Genomic DNA, 27923 nt, shown 5'->3' with positions numbered 1-27923 from the left:
CGACGTCATGTCATGCCATTGCTACACAATTAATTTATTTCATGTTATTCCATGTTATTATTAATTAGCTTTCCTCCAAAAAATTGATTATCAGAAAAAGCCTATATTTACATAACATTGCAATATCTTACCATATCTAGCTTCCATGTGCAAAACAATTATCCTTTGTACAGGACAGGGCTCTTGAAATGCAAGATGATGGAAAGAGGTGCAAAATGAAAGTGCATTAAATAACAAACAAGACAAACTAGATAAAAAGGTGAGCAGAGTGAGGAATGTAAGAAAAGACAAATCATGGACACAGAAGATTGTGCAAAAGAAGGTTCACACTTCAGGTGAACCGATGATCTCACCCGTTTTTCATTGCTGCACTTTATGATCTTTGTGATGCCTTTTAACTTGGTTTGGCTCAGGTCAAGGTCAGGAAGTATTTTCCATAGAAGGAAGGCACAGTCAGCTGTTACACAGAGGATCTCTATAGGTCACTGACTTTATATCGGTCATGTGACATTAAGAGGAGTCCTGTTCCCTGTGTCACAGCCTGAGCCCGTCACGGACAGTCAGTGCATAGATCGAAGTCTATTCTGCAGCTTCTGAGCTACTGGGACAAACTCTGACTCCCAGCATGACTGATGGAAATCCCCCATGTCATCACTGGCTGTCCACTGCAGAGCTTTGTCTTCATCTGAAAGAATTGCGGTAGAAGCGGATTAGAGTGACACTTAGTAGTAGTACGGCCTGATGATAGAACTAGACAAAGTGTCCTTCTGGGCACAGGTCTCCACCAGGATAGGAGCAATTTTGGGAAAATGTAGGGGCTTCGAATCCCCCGGACCTAAACAGCAGATCCAAAACGACAGGTGGTAGCTGTGGTGGAGGAGGGTGAGCAGCAAAAGTTTAAGCAGACAGCAGTGCAGCAGTATCAGTGTGCAGCAGCAAGCAAGCAGATTGAGCAGTGCAAACTTCCAGTTTAAATAGCCCGTATGAAGATGGAATGAGTGTGTGATTGGATGTAGTGTGCATACAAAGTTTTACACAGATCGGTGCAGTTATAGGTAAAAACACGAAGGGGCCAGTTATAGCGCCACCATGAGGCTGATGTGAAAATGTTCAAGTGGCATTCCTTCCTCAGCCTAATGGGAATGTGCATGCAAAATGTCCCTCAAATTGCACTCTGCGTTCATGATTTGAGGCATTTTGTTCAAAACGGACCAATCCTGCAAACTTTGGAAGGCAATCTTAGCCAATGGGGATGGAATATGGGGAAGCGGACAGGTCCGTGTTGATCACATGACTATATGGTGTATACCGAATTGCGTTATGTATGAATAAAATGTGTACGAGTAATATAAATAAATGTGTTTTGCAAAAATCGGCCTCATGGTGGCCCTATAACAGGCCATTGTGAAAAAATCGGGGCAGAGGTTCGTCGTTGGCATCCAGGGAGTGTGTGTGCGCAGTTTGGCATCGACCGGGCCAACAGTGCCGGAGATTAGTTGGTAACTGGCGGATGGACACACGGACGGAGTGCAAAACATACTCTCCCCATGCCTTTGGCCTGGTGGAGACAAAAATTATCTTCCTACCTAAGTATGCGCTGAGCGTCTCCAGAAGTGTCTCTCTCCCCCGTGTGTCCAGTAGAGAGAGAGAGTCTCTCTGTGATCCACTCTGCTCTGTGAGGTTCCACAGGGCCTGGCACAATTGGCCTGCTAGCTGCCAGTCCCCTGGTCCAAAGTCTCTGAGACAGTCTGCCAGCCTACACACACACACACACACACACACACACACACACACACACACACACACACACACTGCACTTAGTATGGCGGTACTGCTTTCTGGGGGGAAAAATATGATTTTCAAGCTAACAACACGCCGCATTGACACGTTAGCTTGAAAATCTCGTCAGCAAGCAACATTGTCATGTGAAGGAAAATAAACAGAGCTTAAATCTGTTCCCTTACTTGCCAGCACCACCCTCTAGAGAGAGTGTGACCCTGTTAGGGGGGTCCAGTGCCAAGTTGGTGAGGATCCCACAAGCTGAGAAACACACATCACAGTTTTTAGAGTCCAGTAGGGTCACCACAAACTGGTACACTGTAAGGAGAGAGAGAGAGAGAGAGAGAGAGAGAGAGAGATGGAGGAGTCATGGACAAAAGGCAACATGAACAAAGGAGGAGGAGATAAACTGCAGTCGTGCTTCCAATCACAGATGGTGTTTAATCTGACTGTGCTTGGCCTTGCAGATAAGTCAGCATGACGCAGACAGTAGGTGATGTTTTATTATGTTTTACTACAGTATGTGACATTATTGAGTGACTGGTTCATCACTGGTTATTGTTGCTGTCTGTTGTTTCCCTAGCAGACCGGGTGTATGTGTTTGGTCCGAAGGAATTAGTTTAGTCCGACACCCTACTCAAAACCCAAACCTAACCTCACAGGAAGCCATGGGTTAGTTTTAACCTGCCACGGTTTAGTTTTAACCTGCCACTCATGTCAGGAGCCACAGGTTAGTTTGAACCTGCCACGGTGGGTTAGTTTGAACCTGCCAAGCATGTCGGGAGCCACAGTTGAGTTGTAACCGGCCACAGGTTAGTTGTAACCGGCCACGCATGTCGGGAGCGACGGTGTTGTCCGACTAATGCCTGTCGGACTGTTAGTATGTATAACCAACATATGCACCCCCAGCAGACTGCTGTTCTCAATAGATCACCTGATCTGTCTCTGTTTATGGGTCAGTGACAAAACGGTAGTTTGTAGTTGTAGCCTACAGAGGAACTGAAATTTCCATCATATCCACAACAAAGCTCTCATACTCTTCAGTGAAGCATTAATTAGAGCCAGTGCAAACTTAGACAAAACATGAGCTTTAGGGCTGTGGATTTGAACTTTCAACCTCTGCTTTAAGAAGCATAATATTTGACTGTTGCACCAATGTGTTTTATGGAATTCTTGTGGTCTTACATGCTCTTTGTAATGTACTGTAGGATTGATAGCTCACTTTAAGTTCAGCTGGATAGAAAGGCTCTAATCTAACTTCCCGAATCCCTATCATGAAATGCTGCCAGCATACTGAACTGAGCTGAAATAAGCTTACTGAACTAAGCTACACAAAACACAAACACACCTGGTCATAATCAGCTGGCACTGCAGTCCCACTGTGATTGGATAATGGAAATGATCAATTACACGACTCAATAAACATAATACCCAGATATATTAAAGTCCTTCATGAACCACATGACCTTCAGTGAAGTATTTAGAGCCAGTGCAAACTTAATAATATAAAGCAGAGATTAGTTCAAAATCTCAGCGTTGCATGTTTTTGTTTATTATATTTTACCACATGCACCCTGTGGGCGCAATAGTGAGTCTGTCAAGCAGCAAAGGACTGTGGGTTGGTTTCGAAACCAAGGTGGCTGCATTGATGTGACATTTACTGTACCAGGCAGGAGCGTGCACAGATAGACACGAGGTCGTGCTAGAGCACCTACCCTTTTGCGCTCTGAACAACAATGTGCCCTTTTGAAAGTTCATTTTATTTTTGTTTTGTACAGTGTACAGTATGTGGCACATGGTGACATCGACCAATATATTATTTATGCCCCAAAATCTATAAATCTCACACACTATTAAGGCTGACGGCGCAGCGGTTCCATGCGCCGCACAAGGTGCCCAGCTGCTCAATTTTTAACAGGCACTAAGAAATATAAACACATTAAACCTGTTCTACCATCTTACTCTTTATGTTATACAGAATAGTGTGTATGGAAGAGTTAATGGTGCACGCCATGCCTTTATGTAGCTGTGTGTGTGTGTGTGTGTGTGTGTGTGTGTGTGTGTGTGTGTGTGTCTATAACACACCTTTGTTTTGCATAATAAAGTCGCGGACATCCTTGGACTGTGACAGGTTTCCATACACACGGGTGGCTTCCAGCACTGTGTCCATACTGGAGCTGAGCAGCAACTTCAGCAACACTAAAAACACACACAGTCACACAGACACACACACAGACACACACACACACACACACACACACACACACACACACACACACACACACACACACACACACACACACACACACACACACACACACACACACACAGTGAGGTTTATAAATATTGAACCAACTAACAAAAGCTTGTGACATACAAGGACACCCGACAGATACTGCGTTTTAAATACACTTTCTGATGCACACATCCAACTCTCTCCATCTCTCCGTGACACCCTCTTCTCTCTCTTACTCTTGGCAATGGTGAGCTTCTCGTGTCTGATGACAGAGCTGACTCCCTGGTAGAAGGACAGGTTGTTGATGGTGACAGCAACATTCACCAGCAGCTCCTCGCTCTCCAGAACAGACCGCAACTCTGAGACACAGACACAGACACAGACACACACACACACACACACACACACACACACACACACACACACTGTAACAACTTGAAACACAATGAACGCTCGCCTCAAACCCTAACCCTACTGTATATGCAGACTTGTTGAAATGACCAATATGCCACAGTGAATCTTTTGAAAATGGTGCCATAAAGCTAATGGACGGTATACTTATCCATGATCTTATCTCTATAGTTTTAACCTATTATGTATGCAGTTTGATCACATACTGCCAGGCCAGAGGTCACCAGCAGCGATCACATTGTGGGTGGTGGTTCAGAAACCTGGTCTGTTCCTGATATAGCGGCCAGATGTCGCACACGAACGAGTGTGGGCATAAATCGCAGATATTGCGGTGGAGCTGTCAACCGATGCCTGTGTCACAGCGGATTTCGTTTCTGGCTCTGACTGGAAATACCCCCTTTGGTGTGGTGAAGAATTCTTCTTTCTTCCTCTTCCTCCCTTCTAATTCTAACAGGCCTGCCTGTCGCAAAACGGATCAAAACAGAACGTTGAACAGTCAGCCTCACTCTTTCATCCCCTGCTGCTTTTTCTGAACTGTTCTTCCTTTTTTTTATCCTCCGAGTCCAACTGCGTTAGGCAGTGCAGCCTATCCTACTCACCGCAATGTCTTAGGCCTATACTTGGCCTTCCCTGCCAACGACTTAACCACTTGAACCCGCCAAAAATAGCTTATCTACAAGCTCACAACGCGTCGCTTTACGACATATTGTGAGCTTGTAGATCAGCTATTTTTGGTGGAAGAAAGTGGTCCAAGTACAGAGCCAACTCAGGTCCAGTTTCTAAGTAAAGAGGGTTTAAGTGGTTAATTTCTCCTTCATCCACCAATATAAATAATAACTTTAGTTACAAGTAACTTTTCAGATTTTGATTATTATTACAAAAACATTACATTAACCACTTCAGCCCTATATACATTTCGGCCATTTGAAAATAGTAGATCTACAATCTCAATCTCGCGATTTTACTCAAGTAAAACATTGTAGTACTTTTTCCACCACTGTGTCGGAGGCCAGCAGCAAATGAAACTGAGAGCCTACCACCCACCTTCGTGCCACCTCTGCCCCGTCCTGAAAGCATGTAACCACATGGGAGAGTTTCACACAGACACACTGCCGGCTGCAGAATGACACAGAACATCCTGCTGTCTGCACCGTACCAACAAAAAAAAACAAGTTCAACCCAGAGAGGAGGATGTGCTGTTTGCAGTACAAAAAGCAACCGAAAGCTGACCGAAAATATGTAATATGTGGTTGTTGTTGTTTTTTTGTCTTAGGTGATTTCTGTTCCCAGGCTCAAGATGGGACGTGGCTGGGTGTCATAGAACAGAGATGTACTGTACTGTACAAACTGTACAAACGAGACCACAGCAGTGATAAGCATGTTCGTATTCAGAACGCCTGACTTTGTTGCAGCTTCATAGTGATTCAACCCTGAGAGGAAGGCTATGACAAGTCTGTCCTGTATCTCAGAATAGGGCCTTTATTATCCTGCACATGATCTCTGTCATTCCAACTTGCAATGGGTCTGGTCTTTAAAATACTGCCTGTCAAAGTACTTCTCTACAGTGAGGGACAACACCAGAGGAAGCTCCTCTGACCCCAGGGAGACTAGCTGTGATTGTTTAGGGCAAAGCTAATGGGAATCCTAACAAATAAACAATAAAACTTGTTCACCCGAAATCCGGCACAAACACGGGGAAAATGCCTTCTACTCTACTGCAACCAAAATGTGGAATGCCATACCAACAGCCACAAAACCTCTCCATTCCCCATCCACATTTAAAACGGACCTAAAAACATGGCTGTCCTCAAAATGTACCAGTACTGTAATTTTTTATTTTATAAACTAGCCAACGCATCCTCAACCCATCGATGACGGGTTTCTGAACAGTCCTCCTATGAGACAGACTGGGTAGAGAAAGAAATGGCTATTTTATCATGATTGATCGTGAGGACCATCACCAATTATATGAAGATAGGTCGAAAAGTAGAGAAAGCGGTCCTTTAATAGTAGTACTCTCTCTCTCTACGTCGTCCTCAGACGAGCCCTCCATCGTCGTCTCCAGTCATCTCGGTTCTCCATACATCTGGCCAGCTCCTTTGTGCTTTCCCCACCAGTATCTCTCAGTTTAGTACGTCCACATAGGTAGGTGTGGGACGTCCTCTCGATCGATGCCTGTGTGTTGGTTCCCACAGTACAAGCTTTTTGGCCGGGAGTTCTTGATGTCGGTGGCAGTGGCCAGCTAGTCTCATCCTCCTTACTGCTATCTTCTCCGTTACACTTGGTAATGCCCCGTACAGACGCTTGTTGGTGATGTGCTCATCCTGGTTGATGTTAAGTACCACACGTAACATTCTTGTGTAGCACTCAATCAAAATGTTGAGGTATTGGTACTTTACTTGAGTATTTCCAATTTCTAATACTTGTAGCTCCACTACATCTCAGAGGCGAATATTGTACTTTTACTCCACTATTATTTACTAGTTACTTGAAAATTAGTACTTTTACTTTTGGTAATTTAAGTACTTTTTTTGTGGCTTTCGCCTTTATTTTATATTTATTATGGAGGGATAGGCTGACGGGAAAGGGGGAGAGAGATGGGGGGGTGACATGCAGTAAAGGCCGTTAGGATCGGGAGTCGAACCCGTGGCACACTGCCAAACTGGATTACCAGCCAAGGTGCCTGGACCACTGAGCCATGGCCCAGGCCCTTTAAGTACTTTTTAATGCCAGTACTTTTGTACTTTTACTCAAGTACATTTTGAATTCCAGACTTATACTAGCATTTGTACATTGCAGTATTGATACTTTTACTTAAAACGTAAAACATTTTAGTACTTTTTCCACCACTGCATGCCAGTGACAAGACAAGAATGTGAATAATGTTTTTGTTGTTGTTGTTGTTAATGCCTACCGAAACAGTGGTCACCTAATGAGGTGACCACCGTTTCGGTGGTCACCACATCACCGAACACTGGAGTATGAATAGGCCTTTAGCGTCACTGCTTTCAGCTCACCCAGTGTCTCCAGCAGCAGTTGGACACACGCCGCGTCAGCAGCCAGCGCCGGGCCCACGGCAGGGTGGACGCACATGTTCGCCAGCACCCGGACCAGCTTCACCAGCACGTCCTCGTCCTCCCGCGTTGGACGTGACGACGCGGAGGCACCGGGCCGGGCCGGCACCGGTGCGTCCCTCCGCTGGTAGGCGCCGTACAGCGCGAGGAGGACGTCCATGCAGCCGTCGCACTGGAAGAGCAGCTCCCGGGCCTCGTTGCTTTTGGCCGTGAGGTTACCCAGGGTGAACAGGAGACGCACCACCAGGTCCTGTGGGAGCAATTTAGAGTGAGAAAGTTGTGTGTGTGTGTGTGTGTGTGTGTGTGCGTGTGCGTGCGTGCGTGCGCGTGTGTGTGTGTGTGAGAGTGCGCACGTGTGTGTGTGAGAGAGAGAGAGCTTCAGAAGCTAAGTGAACCAACAATAAACATACACACTTTGTGATAATAAACTTAAACTCTCGTACCTCCAAAGTCTGCACCTTATGACCTACTTCTTAGCACCTGTGAACTTGTCACGTGGCAAACGACGATTCTGAATTCAAAGTATGAGGACATCACCACAACACCACAGAAACGTCACACTCTGAACGAGCTAGCTAGGGGACGATGCTGTCCTCAACCATTCATTATATGAATTACAAATATTACACAATGCAACATAAGGCAGACTGTGACTCAGTGGATTAGAAGTTGACTTGATGTCTCCAATGTGTTGTGAGTTTAAACCCTAGTTCTGACCTGTTAGAACTGCAAGATACTGTAGCACACTATGATTAACAGTTTTTCACGATTGCTAACGCACGTTTTTCACAACCTAACGGCATTCTCAAAACTGCACACACAAAACTGAAAACCTCACACCCAAATGCTAAACCCTGACTCTCCTTTTCCATGATGACTCTTTGCCATCAAATCTCTTAACTGTTCCCAAAATGGAACTTGTGTTTTCATTTGGTACACACAGCCATTTTTTCCAGCCATTCATTGAGTACACACAACTAAGCATTTGCTGCACACGTCATTCACAGCACAATGAAGTGCAAAATTGAAAACACAATCATAGAAATGGAACACACATGAATGACGATGACTATGGAGAATGAGCCATTTCTCCTTTTTGTAAAATGACTCAGTGTAGGCTTACTTTTTCATAGTCAAACATAAAACAGCACACAAATATACAGACAAAAAAAAGCTTTTTACATTACTGTAAACCAACATGCTCAAACCTACTCAAAAGGGCCCTCTCCCCCCTTCCCAAACAATACTGTAATTTACAGTATATGCATCATGCCCCCGGTTCCTGTCTGGCCAGAGGGCCTCATCCACATCACAGGCAATGTTCTCCCTGTCAAAGCAGTGTTGGATACTGTAAAGTCCTGACAGGCGACTCACGTGACGTCGCCACAAGCCTCCTCCATGGCCTGGAGCAGTGTGACCCGGCTCTGTGGGTTCCGTTCATATACCTTCTACCTCCAAGCTGAAAAGAACTCCTCAATAGGATTCAGGAAAGGAGAATAAAGTGGAAAGTATAGAACGGAAAAATGTAGGTGGTCCTGGAACCACTCACGCACTTGACGCAGCCCGGTGGAAGCTCATTTGTCTCAGATGACAATGTAGTCGAGTCACTGTGGGTCATCTATGTGGTCAGGCGTTACAAACAAATTGCTCACCAGACTTGAATGTTTAGAGATTTGAATAGATTTGTGTGTTGTAGGATGTAGATTTTACGTGATAAGTGTGTGCAACAACAGAACATTGTGTGTAGTGTTTGAACAACAAGGTTGACATCACAGTGTAAAGAAGGAAAGTCGGAGTCTAATGCAGATAAGGGGGTGTGATGTAGGGCAAATTGTGTCGAGCGATTAGGTACATGAAGTGAAGGTTGTGCAAATTGTGCCAAATGTTAGGGTTAGAACTGTTAAAACTGTAAAAATAGGTGGTGGATTAGAAGATGTTTATTATCGCTCTCTAGAGTTGGAATCCCAAGCTTGGCATTGGAAACACAGGAGATATTGTGCTCATGAGCTCACATGCGGTAATTTCACTTCGCACCCAAGTTCTACATGGCCACATATTTATTGCGACAGTAGGTCGCCGTTTACTATGAAAACCTAAAATAGACAACTAAAATAGACTACTAAAATAGAAGCTGGCCAGCAACTCTACATCTGACCTCAAACCCTTAGATCTCCATATATGGAGCTGACCTGTTCTGACATTCCATATTATGTTGACCCTCCCCACCCGTCCTTCCTCTTCGATGTCTCCCTTTTGACTGATACCTGTCCATTCAAACTCTATACAGGCTAAACTTTGGGGAGGGGGTTTCATGTTTTAGCTTGTTAATAGTGAAAGTAAAAGATGAGTGTTATTTTTATTAATTTTTTTCTGCTTTGTTTCGTTTTAGGGATTTTAGCTATTTTTGACAGGGAAGTGGGGGCTAAATACGTCTCTTTTATGGCAATTTCTTCTTTATTATTTACTATAGTCCTTAGTCCCTAGGAAATCTGGCCACAAAAGATCACAGGATGTACTGAATGTGAAGGTAGAGTACTGGGGGATGCCATACTGTGTGTCGCAGGCTCAATACCGGTATGTCAGTTTATCACCTCCCTGGCTCCCCCTTCACACTCAGTAGATCCTGTGATCTTTTGTGGCCAGATGTAATTTTATGAGGTCTACTCTAGTAGGACTATAGTAAATAATAAAAAAGAAATAGCTATAACATTTTGTAAAGAACATAGATATTTAGCCCCATGTTCGAATGCCCCCGCCCACCTGTCAAAAATAGCTAAAATCGCTAAAACAAAAGAAAGCAGCAAATGAAAAAAATGAACACTCATCTTTTACTTTCTCTAATAACAACCTAAAACATGAACCTTGGTTGGAAAAAAAAACAAAAGTTGTCCTTTAAGGCTCGGCCGTACCTGGACCCTCATCAAACCCTGTACACTCAAGACACTGCCCTCGCTGCCACCCTTAGATCTCCATATATGGAGCTGACCTGTTCTGACATTCCATATGTTGATCTGACCTCATTAAACCCTGTACACTCAAAACACGCTCCATATATGGCCAGTACAGAATTCATTCCATATGTTGATCTGACCCCCCATGCCAAAGTGGCAGCGCTCGTCCAGCAGTCTGCCGTCACCCAGGCGAGGTCACTTCTCGCCCTCGGGGCGTCTTACTGGTGTAATTAGTATGTATTTATATAACATCTGCTATTGTGTGAGAAGGTTTTCCCCAGGATACGGACGCTGGGGTCCAAGTAGTTAAAGTAACCATACAATCAAGAAGAACAAACCCATATAAAGTCAAGTAAACATCTCGCATACAATGCTTGTTCCCCTGTGTCTGTCAGATGAAAGGCAGGTCAGCCAAGAAGAACACATTAAACCAAATATAAACAATAAAGCTGGACCGCCCGCAGGCCGCAGCACACTGATACGAGAACGGGACAGGCTGTCCCCCCGAGGTCTGGTGTTCATTTCACACAATGTGACGTTCACTATACTGGCACACTGTGTGTGTGTGTGTGTGTGTGTGTGTGTGTGTGTGTGTGTGTGTGTGTGTGTGTGTATGTACACGAGCTGGTGGATTTCTGTATGTGCATATGTGTATTTGTGTATATGCATATTTGTGTATGAGGTTATTTTTTTAAGGAATATGCGAGTGTATTTTTAATGTGTGTGGTCGTATTTTTAACTGTGTGTGCTTGCATGCGTTTTTTGGTGTTTTGTGTGTGGGTGTGTGTGTGTGTGTGTGTGTGTGTGTGCTCATGTCGTGTGTCTGCTTAAATTTCTGTTTGGGTGTATTTGTGTCTATTTTTAGTGTGTGTGCGTATGTGTTTATATTTGTATCTATATGTGCGTACATGCGTGCGTGCGGGCGTGCCTGCCTGTGTGCGCAAGTCCGTGCGTGCATGTGTGACATGAGTGGGTGTGTGTTAATGTCCTGGCTGATTAAGAGCATATGTCACCCCTGCACTGATTGCCAAATCCTTATCCCCCCCTTTCTCCCCTTATATTCCTCCTTTGCCCCTGTCCATCTCTCCACCTCCTTCTTCTCCTCACCCTGCGACTTCCCCAGTTTCTCTTGGGAAACTGATTAAACATCAAAACAAACACACGCAGGCACGCAGAGGGATGGAAAGAGAGAGACAGAGGGAGAGAGAGAGAGACAGAGGGAGAGAGAGAGGGAGATAGTGTTCCATAGAGACACACTGTGTGGTGTAAATGTGCTGGGACTTGAAGTACATAAACAACTTGCTCTGGGGGTAAACATGCTTAGTGGATCTCTAGAGTATAAACATAGTTCGTCAACCCGTTCGCACACTATCAAAAATGTTACGGTAATAGCGAAACATTTCGCTATATATCGACATGCCCTCGCTCACCTGTCAGCTTTTTACAATCTGTTTGAAATGAAAACGAATCATTCTACACACAATACAACAATACACATGCACACCTGGCTCCATAACATATGAACATACAGATAACCACAAATGTACACAACTTATTTTCCCATTGTCTGACTGAACTGGCAGTGTTTATGTCCTTTGTACAGTGTACAAGGTATTCTTGTACAGTGTACAAGGTATTCTTGTACTTCTGTTTATGTTGAGTTAAATACATATTTCCAGTGTGTGTGTGTGTGTGTGTGTGTGTGTGTGTGTGTGTGGGAATGTGGGAACAAATACTGTAATGTAATGTTGAACATGAAACCAATGAACTGGCGTTGGCATTTCAAATTTGGCGACCCAATTAGATTTGACTTTAGTTAGTTAACTAAAGCAATGCCACCAAATACAAAATGTAAATGTGTATGTGTGTGCGTGTTTGTGGTGGGGGTCGTCAGCTCACCTGTTTCTGTGTGTATTTGCTCAGCAGTTCTATGAATAGTGGGCAGCAGTCAGGGGTCTGGACCAACGCCAGGCGGCACTCCGAGTAAGAGGAGAGTTTACTGAGGGAGAGAGAGAGGACAACCAATGCCTCTGACCATCATCAACATTCACCCGCCCTACCACCCCGCTACGCTACGCTAACTGGACCAATTTAATCAGCACTGCTAATGGAGCGCACAAGCAGGCACGGGGCAGTGTCAAATTTGGAATTATTATTTCTTTAATTTACTTGGAAGTAAACAAAGATGTCCTGTTATTCATCCAAATTAGATGCAACTCTAGGTTTGCAAGGGCTGAATCATTAGGCTGGGTTCCAGCCTGAAATTTGTTTTGTCATTCGTTAGTAGCGTGTCACAAGACAAATTCACAGAACGCAGAGAATCAGGCTGGAACCCAAGCTACTGAATTATAGTGAAATCACTAACCCTCAGTCATTATCTTTTGCAAAAAATTTCAGCAGTTTGTGAGTGGAGGAAACAGGTGTATCGGCCCACCCTGAATGGCACGTTTCCCACCCACCATATTTGACAAGACGAGGCCTGATCGAACACAAGAATGAAGAATGACGAATGAAAGTTAGAAAATAAACAAGCAAAACAGAAGATGAGAGTGCGGTTAGCTGAATCTTGTCCTGTTTTGATCACTGTCTCACACTAAAAGACAGAAGAGAGGAGGGAGGAGGAGAGTTGCCTCGCCACAACAAAGAGCATTTCCTGTCAGAGTTAGAACTTAGAAGTGACTCCGACAGTCCCGTCTGTCACACTCCGTTTCACAGAAGTGAAATCGAGCGTGACGTCGCGCAGGGGGGCAGCAGTGGCCGAACGGTTTGCGGAGCGGTCTTGATATCGGAAGGTCGCTAGTTCGTATTCCCGGACCGGCACGTTAAAATTACCACCGCTGAAGTGCCCTTGGACAAGGCATTGAACCCCTACCATGAAATGTTCTATGAGCAGGGCCTGGCTGTAAACAAGTTATTGAACTTAGTCCAGTTACCCTGGGTAAACATAGTACCTTTCCTTTCCTTTCTTTCCTTACACACCTGCACAGGCCCGGATTAACAATGGAATTTAGTGGAGTTTAAGCTCCAGGGCCCACAGCTTGCAGGGCCCTGTGCTACACTATTTCAAATAGTTACAGCTGTTGCTTCCGCCGAAAAATGGAACGCAGGAACCCGAGCTAGTGTTTTTGGTCGTCCAACAGTTTTTTAAGGCTCAAAAATAGCAGATACAGCGCCGTCGGGGATTAGCCTCATAACGCTATGGGAGCGGCGGCGATAGTGCTGGGCGGTGCGATGAACGCACGTGTGTTCATTCACTGGGCGTGCGAGTGCAAAAAGTGTCGTTCTTGATTGTGTTACACGCATGCCAAGCGCGCGTGCATGGGGGCTTTTTGATTTGGTGTAGCGCCAGGGCCCTCGGAGGGGTTGATTGGACACGGCTGACCTGTGTGAGCAGTGTTTACCTGCATATTCTGGCGATGTTGGTGCACACGTCCTGGTCGTGGCGGTGGTGACGCAGTGCCACACAGAGCTCTGATAGGACGCCGTGCGAGACAAAGAGCGGGCGGGACTCCTGCTGGTCTGCGAGGTTCCTCAGGGTTGCCGTCAGCTGACCGGGTCACAGCAGGTCAAGGAGAAACAGAGACAGAAAAACAGACACATGCTTTTATAGATACATACTATATACTGTAGATAGATAGTCAGACAGACAGAATGATTGACTGATTGTGTGTGTGTGTGTGTGTGTGTGTGTGTGTGTGTGTGTGTGTGTGTGTGTGTGTGTGTGTGTGTGTGTGTCTGTGTGTGTGTGTGTGTGTGTGTGTGTTGCAAATAGCAACTACAGTATTCAAAGTGCCTACAATAACACAGTGTTGCATGTACAGTATGTATCCATTGTCATTATATCCAACAAGACACAAAGTGATCATATCATATCCTAATTAGGACTGTCTGCTGCCCTGCACAGAACCCCATACAGCAGTAGAAGGAAAGGAAGTAATTTACTGTGGCTATAAATCACTCTATCGAGAGGAGGGAAACACTGATTTCAAATGTGCAGCACCGCCACAACGGGAAGAATGTTCCGGAACGTTATTGACAACTCATTTCCCTCCACTAAAAACAGTGTAACAAGCTCTGTTTGATATCAAGCCGAGCGCCAGCCCAGGATGTTTGCTTAGGCCGACTTGCATCGTCAGCCCGCGGGTCATTTTCTATAGAGTGAAGCAAGCTGGGCTTTGGACTGGAGTTCCAGTGTGTACTGGTCAAGCTGGGACAGGGAGGAGCCTCCACGCCACAGAGAAACAACAGAACAGCAGGAAAGTAAAAATCTAAGCTATCCTCGCCAGCCCAGACCGATACAGAATAGTTACAACATTTTTTGACTGTGTATTTAACCCAAATAGCCAAACCAAAGAAACTATGAGATGGGTTGTTCAGAGTGTTTGGCAAGAGACAAATAAGTTTCCATCCAGTTTTCCAGTTGAACACAGTGCTGTACCTGATACAGCTCCAAGGTCAATCTATTTCTAGTGGTTTGAAATATTTCCCCATGTCAGTTCCAAGTTTGTGAAATGTGAATAAATCCCTTTCAGTTCAACGCATTCAAACGTTTGGCACTGACAACCATGTCCAATCCAAACCGTGAGCAGAGATCACAGAGAATTGCTACCATAAAAAATGTAATGAAAATGCATGAAAATGTCACTGAAAAGCCCCTGCACCCTGAGTAGCACCATGATTAACCTATCCTCACCTGTACGAGGATGTGCCCCGCAACAGTGAAGTGGGTGTGGCCAGGCGTGGATAGCGGGTGGAGGCTCTGGATGAGATGCTGGGCCACACCCATGCAATTCTTGTCCAATAGGAGTCTGAGGAGGGCACTGTTTCCGGACAGAAATTTCAGCGTGCCAACGCAGTACAGTAGGGCCTCACTGGATGCACACGCGTCCTCTGTGCTCAACACCACCAGCAGGGAGTCTGGAGGAAAGTCAATGTGCACATGTTGTTAACACATTCAGGCCTGACCACATACCACATATATCTTTTGGGTCTGTCTGAGCTGAACAATATTTGGAACGAAATTAAACAATGCAAGTGTTGACCGTACCGATGATGGAGTTGTTGTGGAACAGGACGTCGTTGCTTTCACTGCGGCTGATCTTGAAGATGAGCTTACAGATGTTTAACAGGTTGTTTCCACTGACACACAGCTGCTTTCCACAGTGCACAGTTAGAAAGAATCAACATTATTGTCACATCACAGATTAAGGCCTCACTGCACACCTTCGCAACAGACTGATGTATGCTTGTTGTATACAAAGGGTGTGATACATCTTGCCCCAATGCATTTCCAATGGGAGCCACATGGTTTGACACAACATTTGTGTTGTATGAGGGGGAGGGGGGCAGTCGAAACATACAACAGCTTGTAGTCCAAAATGTTGTATCTAACCATGTGACTTCCATTGGAAATGCATTGGGGCGGCCATGACACTTACATCTTGCTTAGATCTACGTAGCATGCATCAATGTTGTATGCTAGATCGAACGGTGTGAGTGAGGCCTTACAGGGGTAGAGAAGTGGTTGAAATTGTTTTTTGCACTAACACGCGCAAACACATATGCATATGCGCAGTGGTTGAAAAAAGTAGGCTACTCAAATGTTTACTTAAGTAAAAGTATAAATACTGCATTGTAGATGTACTCCATTACAAGTCCCGTATTAAATATTTAAGTAAAAGTACAAAAGTATCGGCCTCAAAATGTACTTAAAGTACTAAAAGTAAAAGTAATCATATTGCATAATGTCCCAAGTTCAAAATGTGTACAAAATGTTTTGAAAACAGCATCGCGACGCATTGTGAGCTTGTAGATCAGCCGTTTTCAAATGGCCTAAATGTATATAGAGATTTGTAATCCAAATTAAAATCTCCAAAGTAACTAGTAACTAAAGTTTTAAAATAATTGTAGTATAGTAAAAGTACACATTTTGTCTCTGAAATGTAGTGGAGAAGTACACACACACACACACACACACACACACACACACACACACACACACAGGCCCTCACCGCCAGGCATAGTTTGGCGATGTGGAGGTTGAGTCGAGCAGAGTTGAGGTCGATGAGGCGGAACAGCGTTCGGAGGATGCCCGCCCTGCTCCTACAGCGGCGGCCCAGCATGCCGTGCTCCGTCAGGACGGCGTGGAGGCCGTCACACGTCTCACACAGTCCGTCCTCCGAGGCCTCCAAAGGGCCGCCTGGTGGAGAAAGTAATCAAATGTTTTAAAAACGCCTTCTGAAGTTTCCTGAAAAACTTCTGATATTTATTCAAAAATGTATGTTGCTATACTTATGTGCACGCACACACGTGACACACGTGATATTAAAATAGCTAAAGTAAAAGGACTCGTTGTGCAGAATGTCCCATTTCAAGTTTTCAATTGCAGATCTACAATCTCACAATGCATTGCATCGTCGCGATGCAATTGTGCATTGTGAGCTTGTAGATTAACTAGTAAAAGATTAACTAGTAAAAGATTGTAGATTAACTATTAAAAGATTAACTAGTAAAAGTGGAGTGCAGTAAAAGTACATGTAATGGAGTAGAAGTAAATATTCAAGTAAAGTACAAATACCTCTAAATTGTACTTAAATACTTAGTTACTTTACACCACTGCCTGGCATCCCAAGGAAAAGCATGTCTTTGAAGTCAATGTGTCAGAAGTCAAGCAGAGGGCAACTCACCAAAATGAAAAGGACTAGTATTAGTTGGTTGCCGACTTGGCGCACATCTGCATATGTGTTAAATGTGCTGAAAGACAGGGCACTGCTGTGTGGTGTGTTGCAGTCTAGTAGCATTGCATGACGGGCTGGAGGTTAAATCATCACCATCAATCTTACAGTACACTGGTCGGCGGTAAAATAACATTTAATGTGTGGGACCTCCCTTTTCTAAGAAACAGCTCTGGGCTGCAGTGGTCAAGTGTGGGGCAACAATACTTCAATAGGCAGCTTCGTTCTTGACACAGAGGAAGAGAGAAAGGGTGGAGTCTTTTCCCTGTTTTTGAGGTAAAATAAATGTTTTCTTTTGTAAAAAGAAAAAAGAAAGAAAGCAGGCTCTGGCCATTAAAGAAAACCTTGGCAGCTGCGTACGGTGGACACTTCACTGCAATTTCCCAGAGAAAGTGAAAGGGTGTTTTATGCATGAGCCAGAAGGCACTTGGTACAATAAATATTTAATATTTATCTTTCAAATGAATTTTCCATTAAATTGGTAGCGGTGCTAAAATATTTACAGCCATAGATTTCATTTCATGGCTGTCGGAGTACAGTTTCAGGCTAAAGCAGAATTCTGCTGGGACCCCCAAACATAACACTGTTGTTTGCCTTTCTTCAATGGTTGAAAGGACAGTGCTTTTCCATGCATGACTGTGTGGCGACATTAAAGAAATAAATCGATTTATCAGCCTACTGGTTGAAAATTAGATGAATGGGGGAAATAATAATAATAATAATAATAATAATAATAATAATAATAATACAAACATGATGCCCTAATCGGGGATGCTTCCCTTTAAATAAGCTAGGCCGATGGATCCACAATGGATCCATGGGGATTTGTGGATTTATAGATTTTGGAAATCCGCTTGATCCTTGTGAGCGCACGCACAGATTCTGTGCATTTATCAATAGATTGCTGCAAGAGCCACAACCACCATCCAACCTTTTGGAGCGGTGCCTGGACCAGAATTAACAAAACATAACTTTGCTAGTGAGGGACAGATGCTGTTGCATGGAGGCATTTTGCATTGCCTCGGGCCCTGCATTAACACTAATGTGTTATGCAAGTTTGCATATTTCACTGGGGTTCCCTACTACTACTGCACATCACCCACAGACACTACTGTACCTGCGGCCATTATCTCCAGCTCTTGGATGAGGGGAGCAATATGATCATTCCACACCAGTGACTCTGCATCCTCCTTCTGGCATGCTGTGTTCTCTCCGCTCCCCAGCTCTGAAATTTGGACAGAGAAATGGGTGTAGTATCATATCATATTACTTCATAATTACTGGTCACTAACAGACTTTTTTCTTTTGGCCAGGATCAGAGTTTTATCATAATTCTCATAGTTATACATTATAATTATACAATGCATTATAATCACTTTTATAATAAATTCTAGTACTGTGACTACTGTGTGATTATAAGTCACTGGAAGTGGTCATTGGGTGCTTTAAATAAAAATAAATAGGAGTACATTTGAGCGCGCACGTGCGCGCACGTGCACACACACACACACACACACACACACACACACACACACACACACACACACACACACACACACACCTACTTCCTCTGATTTGTTTCAGGACTTGGGTGAAGTGAAACACGTGTGTGCATGTGATGATGAGGTGTTTGTGTGAGCGTTTGTTTTGAACGATCGTTCTCTCACAGTACAGACATTTGCATATCTTCCACCTTGCATGGTGCGATGCAGGAAACTGCGGTTGCCCGAACCAACAGCTCTCTCAGCCATTGGCTGGCTGACTTCGTCGGTGGGTGTCAGGCCCTTAGCAACAACACCCCCAACAGTCAGCAAAAGATTGCTCGGTTGGGAGGAGAGATGGGCGTTTGTGGCGGAAATGGCGTTACATTCCTCCATCTGTGCCATTCCTCATGTACAGTACACTCATGCTGGTGGTGTTATTTTATATGTACTCAGTCAAATCTGCATTAACACTGAGGATTTTACTGTGCAGACTCTCAATACAGAAATACTGGCTTTTATTAAGCCGGGCTTGGTTTGATTTCAATATACAGAGCTAATGAATTAGCTCTTTGTTGCATACTAACTAAATCAATGGGTGTGAGCGGGGGATACTTGGGATTTTTGCTGTGTACTGTTATACTTAAAGCCATCTCCTTGCTTTCCTGTCTTTATATCTTGCTGAGCTATCTGATCTGTAATTGGTCTAGTTTGTACGCACAACATTTATAAACCCAAGCATGTTTTGGTTTCGATGTATCTCGGTCAAATAAATGAGACTTTAGTGCTTAAAGAAGTTCACTGAGTGCAAGTTAACGCTGTGGAACACTCCATCCAAGTCCATACTGATCAGAACAATCATTGTTTCTCTCTTTCTTTTTTTTTTAAATGGATGCTTTCTTGCATCGGGAAAACGGTGAGATTCAGTTAGCTTATCAGGACAAACCTGTTCTGGCTCCTGCTCCGCACTCTGTCGGTTTGACAGATGAGTCAGCATCTGTACGTCTTATTCCACTGTAGACACACAACAAACACACACACACAAAGAGAGTTGATTACATCAGATCGCTCACAATAAAACAGAGCTGAAGCCGTTGTAATGACTTGTTTAGGCGGTTAGGTCATCACTGTAGGTTCACGGACCAATTTTGACCTTAAAAAGGAAACACAACTTTCGAAGGATATGGAAAAGGAAAATTCACAGAATTCATCAGTGCCAAAAGTGCAGTGTGCTGGAAAGTTGCTGACTTTGTGTTCTGTCCAACAGTTTCCATGTCAGTAGTATTACGTACATGTGCTTTACTCATCGGCCACTAGGTGTCCCCATTGCAACAGAGGTTAAAATAACAGCCCTTTACCTCAAATTACACCACATGTGTGCACTTATCTCTCCTTTGTGTGTGTGTGTGTGTGTGTGTGTGTGTGTGTGTGTGTGTGTGTGTGTGTGTGTGTGCAAGAAAGAGAGATAATGAACATGAGACGTCCTACTGTACAGTATGTGCATAGACAAACTGCACTTTGTAACAGACAGGAAGTAAGGTCTTAACTTTGTGGCTGGCTGGCCGAGCTGAAACTGTTCATGCTTGCTTCGTCATTGTATTCCGTCGCAGCAGTCTCACCACCTCCATGTACTAACAACTGAAAGGACCTTGTAATACATGTTCATGTCATGATACCATCTGCATAGTGGTTTGCCTTCCGCGTGTCACTGTCTATCAAAGTCTTTTGACATACAGTAAGGAGACCAAGCATTAACCACTTTCTATCGGCCAGGCATTTTCTAAAAACTGTATTAAAGCCATTTAAAAAAATGCCATTTTAAATAGGACTTAAATTAACACTAGCCCACATGGTGCGGTCTGTAATACGCCTACCTGGGACAGTAATATGGGTGCAGTGAAGGAACTAACTTACTGTATTTCCACTGCAAATAAAATAAACACTAAACACTAAAATACACATTAATTTCCTATTCTTATAGGCTTATTGTGCAGGGATCAGTGAAGGTAATAGCTTCTTCCCACTGCAAATAAGATACTTATTGTACACTTCTTTCTTCAAATATAATACATTATATTATAAATCTATGTATAACCCATGAATTCTGGTCTATATGTAGAGCAGGTTTTCATTTCGAGGGGTGCAGTGTGAAGCTCGATTCATACTTCATCGCACAACAGTGTCGTGCGTCGAAAATAGGCAAACTACAAGCTCACAACGGATGGCAGGTGCGACACGTTGTGAGCTTGCAGGTCTGCTATTTCTGGTGCGGGACACCATCGTTTCAGTGGTTGGCGAAGGCTGCATGGCACCCGGTGCACATGCAGCCAAGAGGAGTGCCAGCCAGGCCATGTTATTGTGAATGCCAGAGGCGGGCTATATGGCTCTGTGTGATAGGATTAGGAGTCTGGTAATAAGGCCTCTTTGTGTGATAGAGCATTCTCTGAGACATGACCTCATCTCTGTCTTAGAGGCTGGCCCAGTGTGCTGCAGTCACAACACACTGCTGCTGCCAGCCTTGCCCAGATGGGCACCCAAATCTAATAGAGAGCCATTTGGAGCTATAAAGCCCTGGCTTATTGGGAGAAAAAGGAACCAAGAGGATGGCTAATCACCTCCTATCTCTACACACATATCTCCTCCAACTCAACATATTAATATGTCGTGCTGACTCTGATGTTTCCACATAGAAAGGTCTATCTCCTCAAACTACTACACTGTATATTCCAATCCTATATTATTATAGTATTCACTTACCGGTAACTGTGAAAGAGTACACAATGTCCAGCTAAATGATTGATAGGAACCGAACCAAATGGTCTATTACAGTTATATCATTCTGATAAGTGTACATATGGAAACAAATGGACCTGTCTGTGTTAATTTTGTTACACACAGCTGCACACCCAGTTTTTAGCCCATGAGCCAGACCTCCAAAATCGGAACGTTAATTATGAATCGAGTGGGCAAAACCATACCTATATAAAAAATGTTTATAGGATCAATATAACTAAATTACTACATGATAACCCTTCCACAGGAATAGCTTTTTCGAAGACGTTTTATTGTATTACACATTTTCTTATAAATAATTTAATATAGGTATGGTTTTGCCCACTCAATTCATAATTAACGCTCCAATTTTGGAGGTCTGGCTCATGGACTAAAAACTGGTCCTGAACTGAACCGTTTCCCAAACGGTGGAAAAGGGGTCTCAGAGTAAATTAAAACTTTTTTTTTTTTTTTTTTACTGTGCATTAATACTTCGTGAGTTTTTGTCTTTTTCCAAACAATCTCATCTGTAGTTGGTCTAGTTGCTACACAAGCGAGTGTATGGTGGAACGGTGTGAGTACCAGGATGTGCTGTACTAATTGCTGTTGGCAACATATACTGTATCACAAAGGTACATTCTGAAACAGCCACAAGAATTCTTCAGCCTTATCTTCGGGATGTCATTGGGTCATGTGGAATCCCTTTCCAACACTGCAAGTGAACTTGGCCCAGATCCAGCATTTGACTTCTTAATGGTGTCATAGACTTATTGTGTGTTAACTTGGCTTGTAAGTTAAGAGGTGAGGAGGTTGTGCAGGTGGGGTGGGCGGGGTTGGGTGTCGATACAGCGGACGTCCAGTAAAAGTGTTTTATGAGTCGTTCCCCCCCCCCCCCCACCCCACAGGCGCAGCTGCCCCCACCAAATCGATAGGCGGATGGATTTTAACGACAGCCCCCGAAACGCCCACCCGCCCCCACACCCCCTGTCCTCGCATTCAGACTAGAGTAACGTCCCTCACACTGACACATGGCTGATGAGGTCGGCATATAAAAATAGGAGCTTTTAGCCTCTCTGAGGCATAGTAGAGGTGTAAAGGCTGATACTGTAGTCACTGGGGACAGGTTTGGCCAGGAGGCTGATCTAGCTATGGCCATGACATACTCTATGGAAGTTATTCTCAACCAATAGAGGGTATGCAGTATTAGCCTGCCGGCGGTGTTGTGTGATATTAGTTTGGCTTATTAGCCAGGCTAATGCAGTATGCACATGACACCCGGAAGTTATGCAGGAACGCCTACTGACTAATGAGTGGCAAAAAACTACTTTCTGTCCTTGACAGACTGATTGAATTGAACAATGTTAAACAACGTGCTATGTGCATTTCAAGGACCCATTACAAGAAATTAATTTGACCATGGACCCACATTAGATACTTTTTCAGCAGTGCCAACCGCTCCAACGTGTGGCTTTGTGTGTAGGTCGATTTAGTCGGAATTATTATTATTATTTATATATTCTTCACATGCTTCTCAATCATTCGATTAATCTAAAAAGTAATTGTTAGAATTGCAATAACGGGTGGTGGGTGTTCTCTCCTCCACATCATCAGCACCCATACCCTATAGGTGGGGTTGGCGAAAGGGCCTTTCTGTGTGGAGTTTGCATGTTCTCCCCGTGTCCCATAGGGTAGGTAATACCCTCACAAAAAAAGCATGCAGTAATCCTGGTCTCTATACTGCCTCCCCTGGTCAGCTGGGGCACCTGATGGAGGGGAAAGGAACTGGTTGGAATAAGGTGTTCCTTCCACGCACTACGTCCTAATGGGGAAACTCCCCCCTGCAGGTGATAAGAAGTGGTCTGCTCACTCCTCATACATTGAAGAAAGCATGAGCTCAGTTCGGGGCTCTCCCGAGGTTGGCAGAGGGAGAGTATCTCAGGATTACAGCTTAGGCATTGGCACCGGGTCTCACATTGTGTCTCACGCCGTTATTTAGTGCTCTAAACAAATATTAAAAATCCCATATAGACTTGGCTGCTATATGATGTAATCTTCAAAAGCCATGCATTGGAGGGGACTAGCGCCCTTCAAAAAAGTGCAGAGGGTGCAGGAGCGAGACAAATAGAGAAAGTCGGATAGGGGGGGAATAAAGTATACCTTTCGCTTGCTGTTCTGTGTGGGCCAGGTTTGTGGGGTCCGGTGCTGTGGACCTCAGTGTTGTCTGAAATGGGGGGTCTCCTGATCTCTCTTTTGGCTGACTGCTGCCTTTGTTCTTCGCCTGGACTTAATCTCTCCCTCGCTAAAGACGGCAGAGGGGACGTGGCAACAGGTTATTCACAGGCCGTACAAGTGCTATTATTATTACTAGCACTATTGTACTGTAGTGAGCAAAGGATCTGGAAGGAGATTATGAATTTTCCATTCAAAACGGCACCAATAAAGTAGGTTCTTCACCCAAGCCAGTCACCGAGAATGTAAATCAGGTATAAAATTGGCCTGTGAATGAATCCATTTATTTCTCTTTGAGAAAAGCTTCTTCAGCTACTCAGCTGCCAGAATGGATGATTTAAAGCTGCAAAGCAACGGGTGAAGTGAAGTGAATGGTCCCAGTTGTTCCATCAGTTCAACTGAGGTAGAGTCTAAAGCTCGTGAACTGTTGCAAGACTGTTGTAAGTATAAATTGGGCTTGATACACAGCAATGTCCTTGTCTTTTTTACAAATGGATACATTAACACGGAGTGTGTACACAGGCAACACAGCACTATCCTGAGAGCTAATTTAAATGAAAAATGAGGAGGTGTAGAGACTGTTGGAAAAGAGAATCTTAATACATTCCCCGCCAGCATTATTGAATTAATTATCATTATATTGCCAGGATTTACCCCTGTTTATTTTGAAGAGCCAAAAATCTGCGAACGGATTTTATGATGTCATACTAGTGTGTGTGTGTGTTACTGTGCTGTCACATCCACTTCCAGTCTACTGATCAGTGCAGATAAAACATGATCGGGAGGATCACAGCGTCGGCTATTGGCCATGGAATAAACCTTGTTTTGACCAGAAATGCCATCTGGGACAAGGAATTGGAGATAAAAGCGATTGAAAGAAACAGATAGAATGGATGCGTATGCGCGCGGTGATCAAGATGGCGCGCTCCAGTGTTGTTCACAACACCAGCTAGCAACCCAATGCTAATATGAGTTGAATATGAATATGAATATGAATTCACGTAGATCTACGGGATTGGTGAGGGGCCAGATTAATCCAATTCACATAGATTTACGTGAAAGGCGGGTTAACGGTTAAGTGTTCTTCTGGTTGGTGGGGGTTCACACACCCTATGTGATGTTATTTTGCTTTTCATTGTACATTTGATTTAGGATATAAACCTCCCCTGACCGATATTTTGTATAAAAGTGTGGCCGCGGAGTTCCAACGTTTAAATATTTAACCACTTAAGCCAAATTAAAAAAATAGCAAGAAAATGGCCGATCTACAGGTCTGGTATATTAGGGAACTCACAATGCATCGTGACATGCGGTGAGCTTGTCGATCGGCCGTTTCTGAAGACTTCTAAAAATGTTATAGAGCGTCGCAGTCCCTCCCCCTTTCAGAACAACGAGTGGCCCAGGAAATGAATCCCAATGCATTTGTCCCATAGGCATTTCAGAAAGTAGAAAAACAACAAAAGAAGTGTTGTAACCTGCCGTTTTTTTCTTCTTTGTAATTATTTGTTTGGTCCAAAATATTGTGTGTGTTGTCATGATTTGTCACGACAAGAGTTGGCTTCGTACGACGCTTAAAAGGTCTTTAAATAAATACTTTCTGAAATGTCTATGGGAAAAATGCATTGGGATTCATTTCCTGGGCCACTCGTTGTTCTGAAAGGGGGAGGGACTGCGACGCTCTATAGGGACACCAGGTTGAAAATGTTTAGGTATTTATCCTGTCCTGCTTTTATGAAAAACGTTTCACAGTACAGAGCATAAGGGATTTCCTTTCAATAATTACATTTTCAAATGTATATCTGTCACACATATCCATCACTGTTCATGTCCGCTCACATAAAGTCGAAAGTGGCTGAAAATCGGGACACATTGGCTGTCAAAAGTTATTCAAAAGTCGAATAACGGTCAATACAAATATGGCCAGACCGAAATACCGCCCGGCCTCTATTTGGCCATCCTTCTTTCATCATCCTTACCCTCCGCCGCTCGATGTACAGGTGCCAATGTGGTGAGAGATCCTGCCCGGAGGAGGCGCGCCCGTGTCCCTGCCAATGCCCTCTTCTCTTCCAGTGGCACAGGAGGGGGTTTGGGACAGGCCTTGACTGGCTCTGCAACATCACAGCTTGCTGGAAAATGTGGCTTCTAGCACAGGACATACAACAACAATTACTTTACATTCTCAAGGCTAGCATTAATGCAGTAAAGTAAACAATGTGCTACATACTGCACATGCACAGTACCTCCCCATCTTGTGGGGTTGTTTTTCTTTAGCAGATATATGGGATTGCTGGATAAAGGACCTCATTGTTAAATTGGTATTATTTTCCAAAATATATTTAAAAAGAGAAATGTATGCCTTGGAAAATGGTCGAAAATAATGTAAAGTACACATGATTTGAACATGCATGGTACATTTACCCTTCAAATTCTTGTTTATGCCCTGGACTGGCTATCCACAGGTTTAGGCGCAATATTGTAGAAATATTAGGCCTTACATTTTATTAAAATATAAATTATTATGTCCCCCCCCCTATAAATAGCCAACCTGAATACAACACCTAGTGTCATGACCTTAGCATGATGATACATTATTCAATTCACTGCTGCTGATCATTTGTGTTCAGTGCAAGACTGCACGTTCATCTCGCTAACATTCAGGATATTGAAATAACGAAGCCCACCATTAACAGCTTCCGGCCTTTACACAAGTTACACAACCTTAACACGGATATGAGCCACTGTGTGAAATACTGTACACAGGTGTGGAGTCGGCTTGCTTTTGAAATAACTTACATGGGTCAGTGGGGAGAGGCGACTGCCTGATCCTGGTCGCGAATCGGGGGTGTCAAAATTGCGAGCATGAAGACTGTAAGGAGAATGAAAGGTGAATTTGACAGGTTGCATGTGATCCTGTCCTTATTCCACAACCATGGGGACTATAGAGTAATGTTGCAATAGTTAATCGAACTAATCAATATCATTTATTATTACAAAACTAATTGATCATTTAACGAAATCGTCAATTTATAATATATCTCTATTTTGGGTATGTTATTTTAGGGGCGAAAGGTATAAAAATATTTGAAAGGTCTTCTCCCCCCAAATGGTTCACATATGTCGCGATGCAACAAGTACATTGTCAAAATAAACATTGATTGATTGAAAAATTAATCCATAGGATAATCACTGTACAAAAATGATAGTTGCAGCTATAGACTAGAGGGACGTTTAAAATAAATGTTGATGGGTAAACACCTGAAGGTTGATGGAGGTCTGCTGTCTCGATGGGCGTCTCCAAACAGGTGCCTGTGAGTGTCCCTGGGGGTGAAAGGTCGTTGTGTGCTCAGGACTCGTAGGGACTGCCTGGCTTCATTCACGATTTCTGCACAGGTCTTCTTCTGAGTGCTGTGCCTGCGTGTCAGTGGACTGGCATTGTCCTGTCTCCTCTCCATAGAGGCTGTATGGTTCTATATTATTTGACAAAACAAATTTAATTTGTTACGATATCAGACTTGATTACATAACTAACGTGTTACATGGAAAGAGTGAGATATACAGTAGGCCTACACTAAATCCAATGAATGTTTTAAATTGAATAGCACTGAGTGGGCCACTGTGACATTTTAGAAAATGTCACAGTGGCCCACTGTGAAATGTACATTTCCAGGTCTGCTCTCACACAGTCACAGATTACAGGCAAAACTATTAGCCTAAAAGCTACATCAATAATCATTGCTTTAGCTTGATCAAACAATATATTGACTTAAATTCCTTTGTATCACTCCTGGTAGTAGAGTAGAACACCGACTATAATTTCAGCCTACCGTATAGGCTACTTCTATAAGGTGAAATTATATTTCTATATTTTACTATTTGTAACAGTTATAGAATAATATTATATCCTGCACGGAAACCAGACCACTTTGACGCTATAGTTTCTGAACAACGAGGCAATTTGTGTCTGCGCGTTCACGCTCAATCTCCATGGTTACCAAGTGCCGCGGGGGAGAAGCAGACCTGACAACAAAACATGCCCCAGAAAGCACTATAACAAAGTATTATTAACCATGCATGGTTGTCGGTCAGTGAACATTTAATCTAAGACAATACCTCTGCAAATCGTTCCCAACTTTATCATACTATATCTAACAGAAACGCTGACAATCCTGACAAGAGTAGGTTGTTGAAACCAACGCTATACTGTCTATGCAAGGGGAAAATACTTGCACAACTTACCGTTATAAGTTGGTTTTCAG

At 43.7% G+C, this 27923-nt stretch overlaps 1 protein-coding gene across 1 annotated transcript; it reads right to left on the bottom strand.

Annotated features, from left to right (window-relative positions):
- Positions 1 to 145: 145 nt before the first annotated feature.
- Positions 146 to 27923, bottom strand: armc2 (armadillo repeat containing 2). Its single transcript, XM_080790468.1, has 18 exons — positions 27904 to 27923; positions 26923 to 27134; positions 26461 to 26533; positions 25644 to 25809; positions 23596 to 23737; positions 19613 to 19680; positions 18303 to 18410; positions 16463 to 16650; positions 15499 to 15601; positions 15145 to 15368; positions 13853 to 13998; positions 12351 to 12450; positions 7444 to 7750; positions 4252 to 4374; positions 3865 to 3978; positions 1965 to 2097; positions 1587 to 1756; positions 146 to 685 (listed from the first exon to the last, which is right to left on the bottom strand). The coding sequence occupies exons 2-18, from the start codon at positions 27117 to 27119 to the stop codon at positions 561 to 563; spliced, it is 2487 nt and encodes an 828-aa protein (XP_080646594.1). The 5' UTR covers positions 27120 to 27134; positions 27904 to 27923; the 3' UTR covers positions 146 to 560.

The sequence above is a fragment of the Protomyctophum bolini genome, assembly GCF_963924005.1.
Source record: "Protomyctophum bolini genome assembly, chromosome: 19".
Lineage (NCBI taxonomy): Eukaryota > Metazoa > Chordata > Actinopteri > Myctophiformes > Myctophidae > Protomyctophum > Protomyctophum bolini.
Note: the sequence above shows the minus strand (reverse complement) of the source record. Positions and strands in the feature narration are given on the sequence as shown.

Bases quoted from the DNA above. Each gene is read 5' to 3' on its own strand.
- armc2 (XM_080790468.1), bottom strand. From the start codon at position 27,119: ATGGAGAGGAGACAGGACAATGCCAGTCCACTGACACGCAGGCACAGC. The intron at 18,411-19,612 runs GTTTGTCCTGAT...TCCAAATTTCAG, and splicing joins CGGAGCAGGAGCCAGAACAG to AGCTGGGGAGCGGAGAGAAC. The intron at 15,602-16,462 runs GTGAGGGCCTGT...TGTGGAAAGCAG, and splicing joins TCGCCAAACTATGCCTGGCG to CTGTGTGTCAGTGGAAACAA.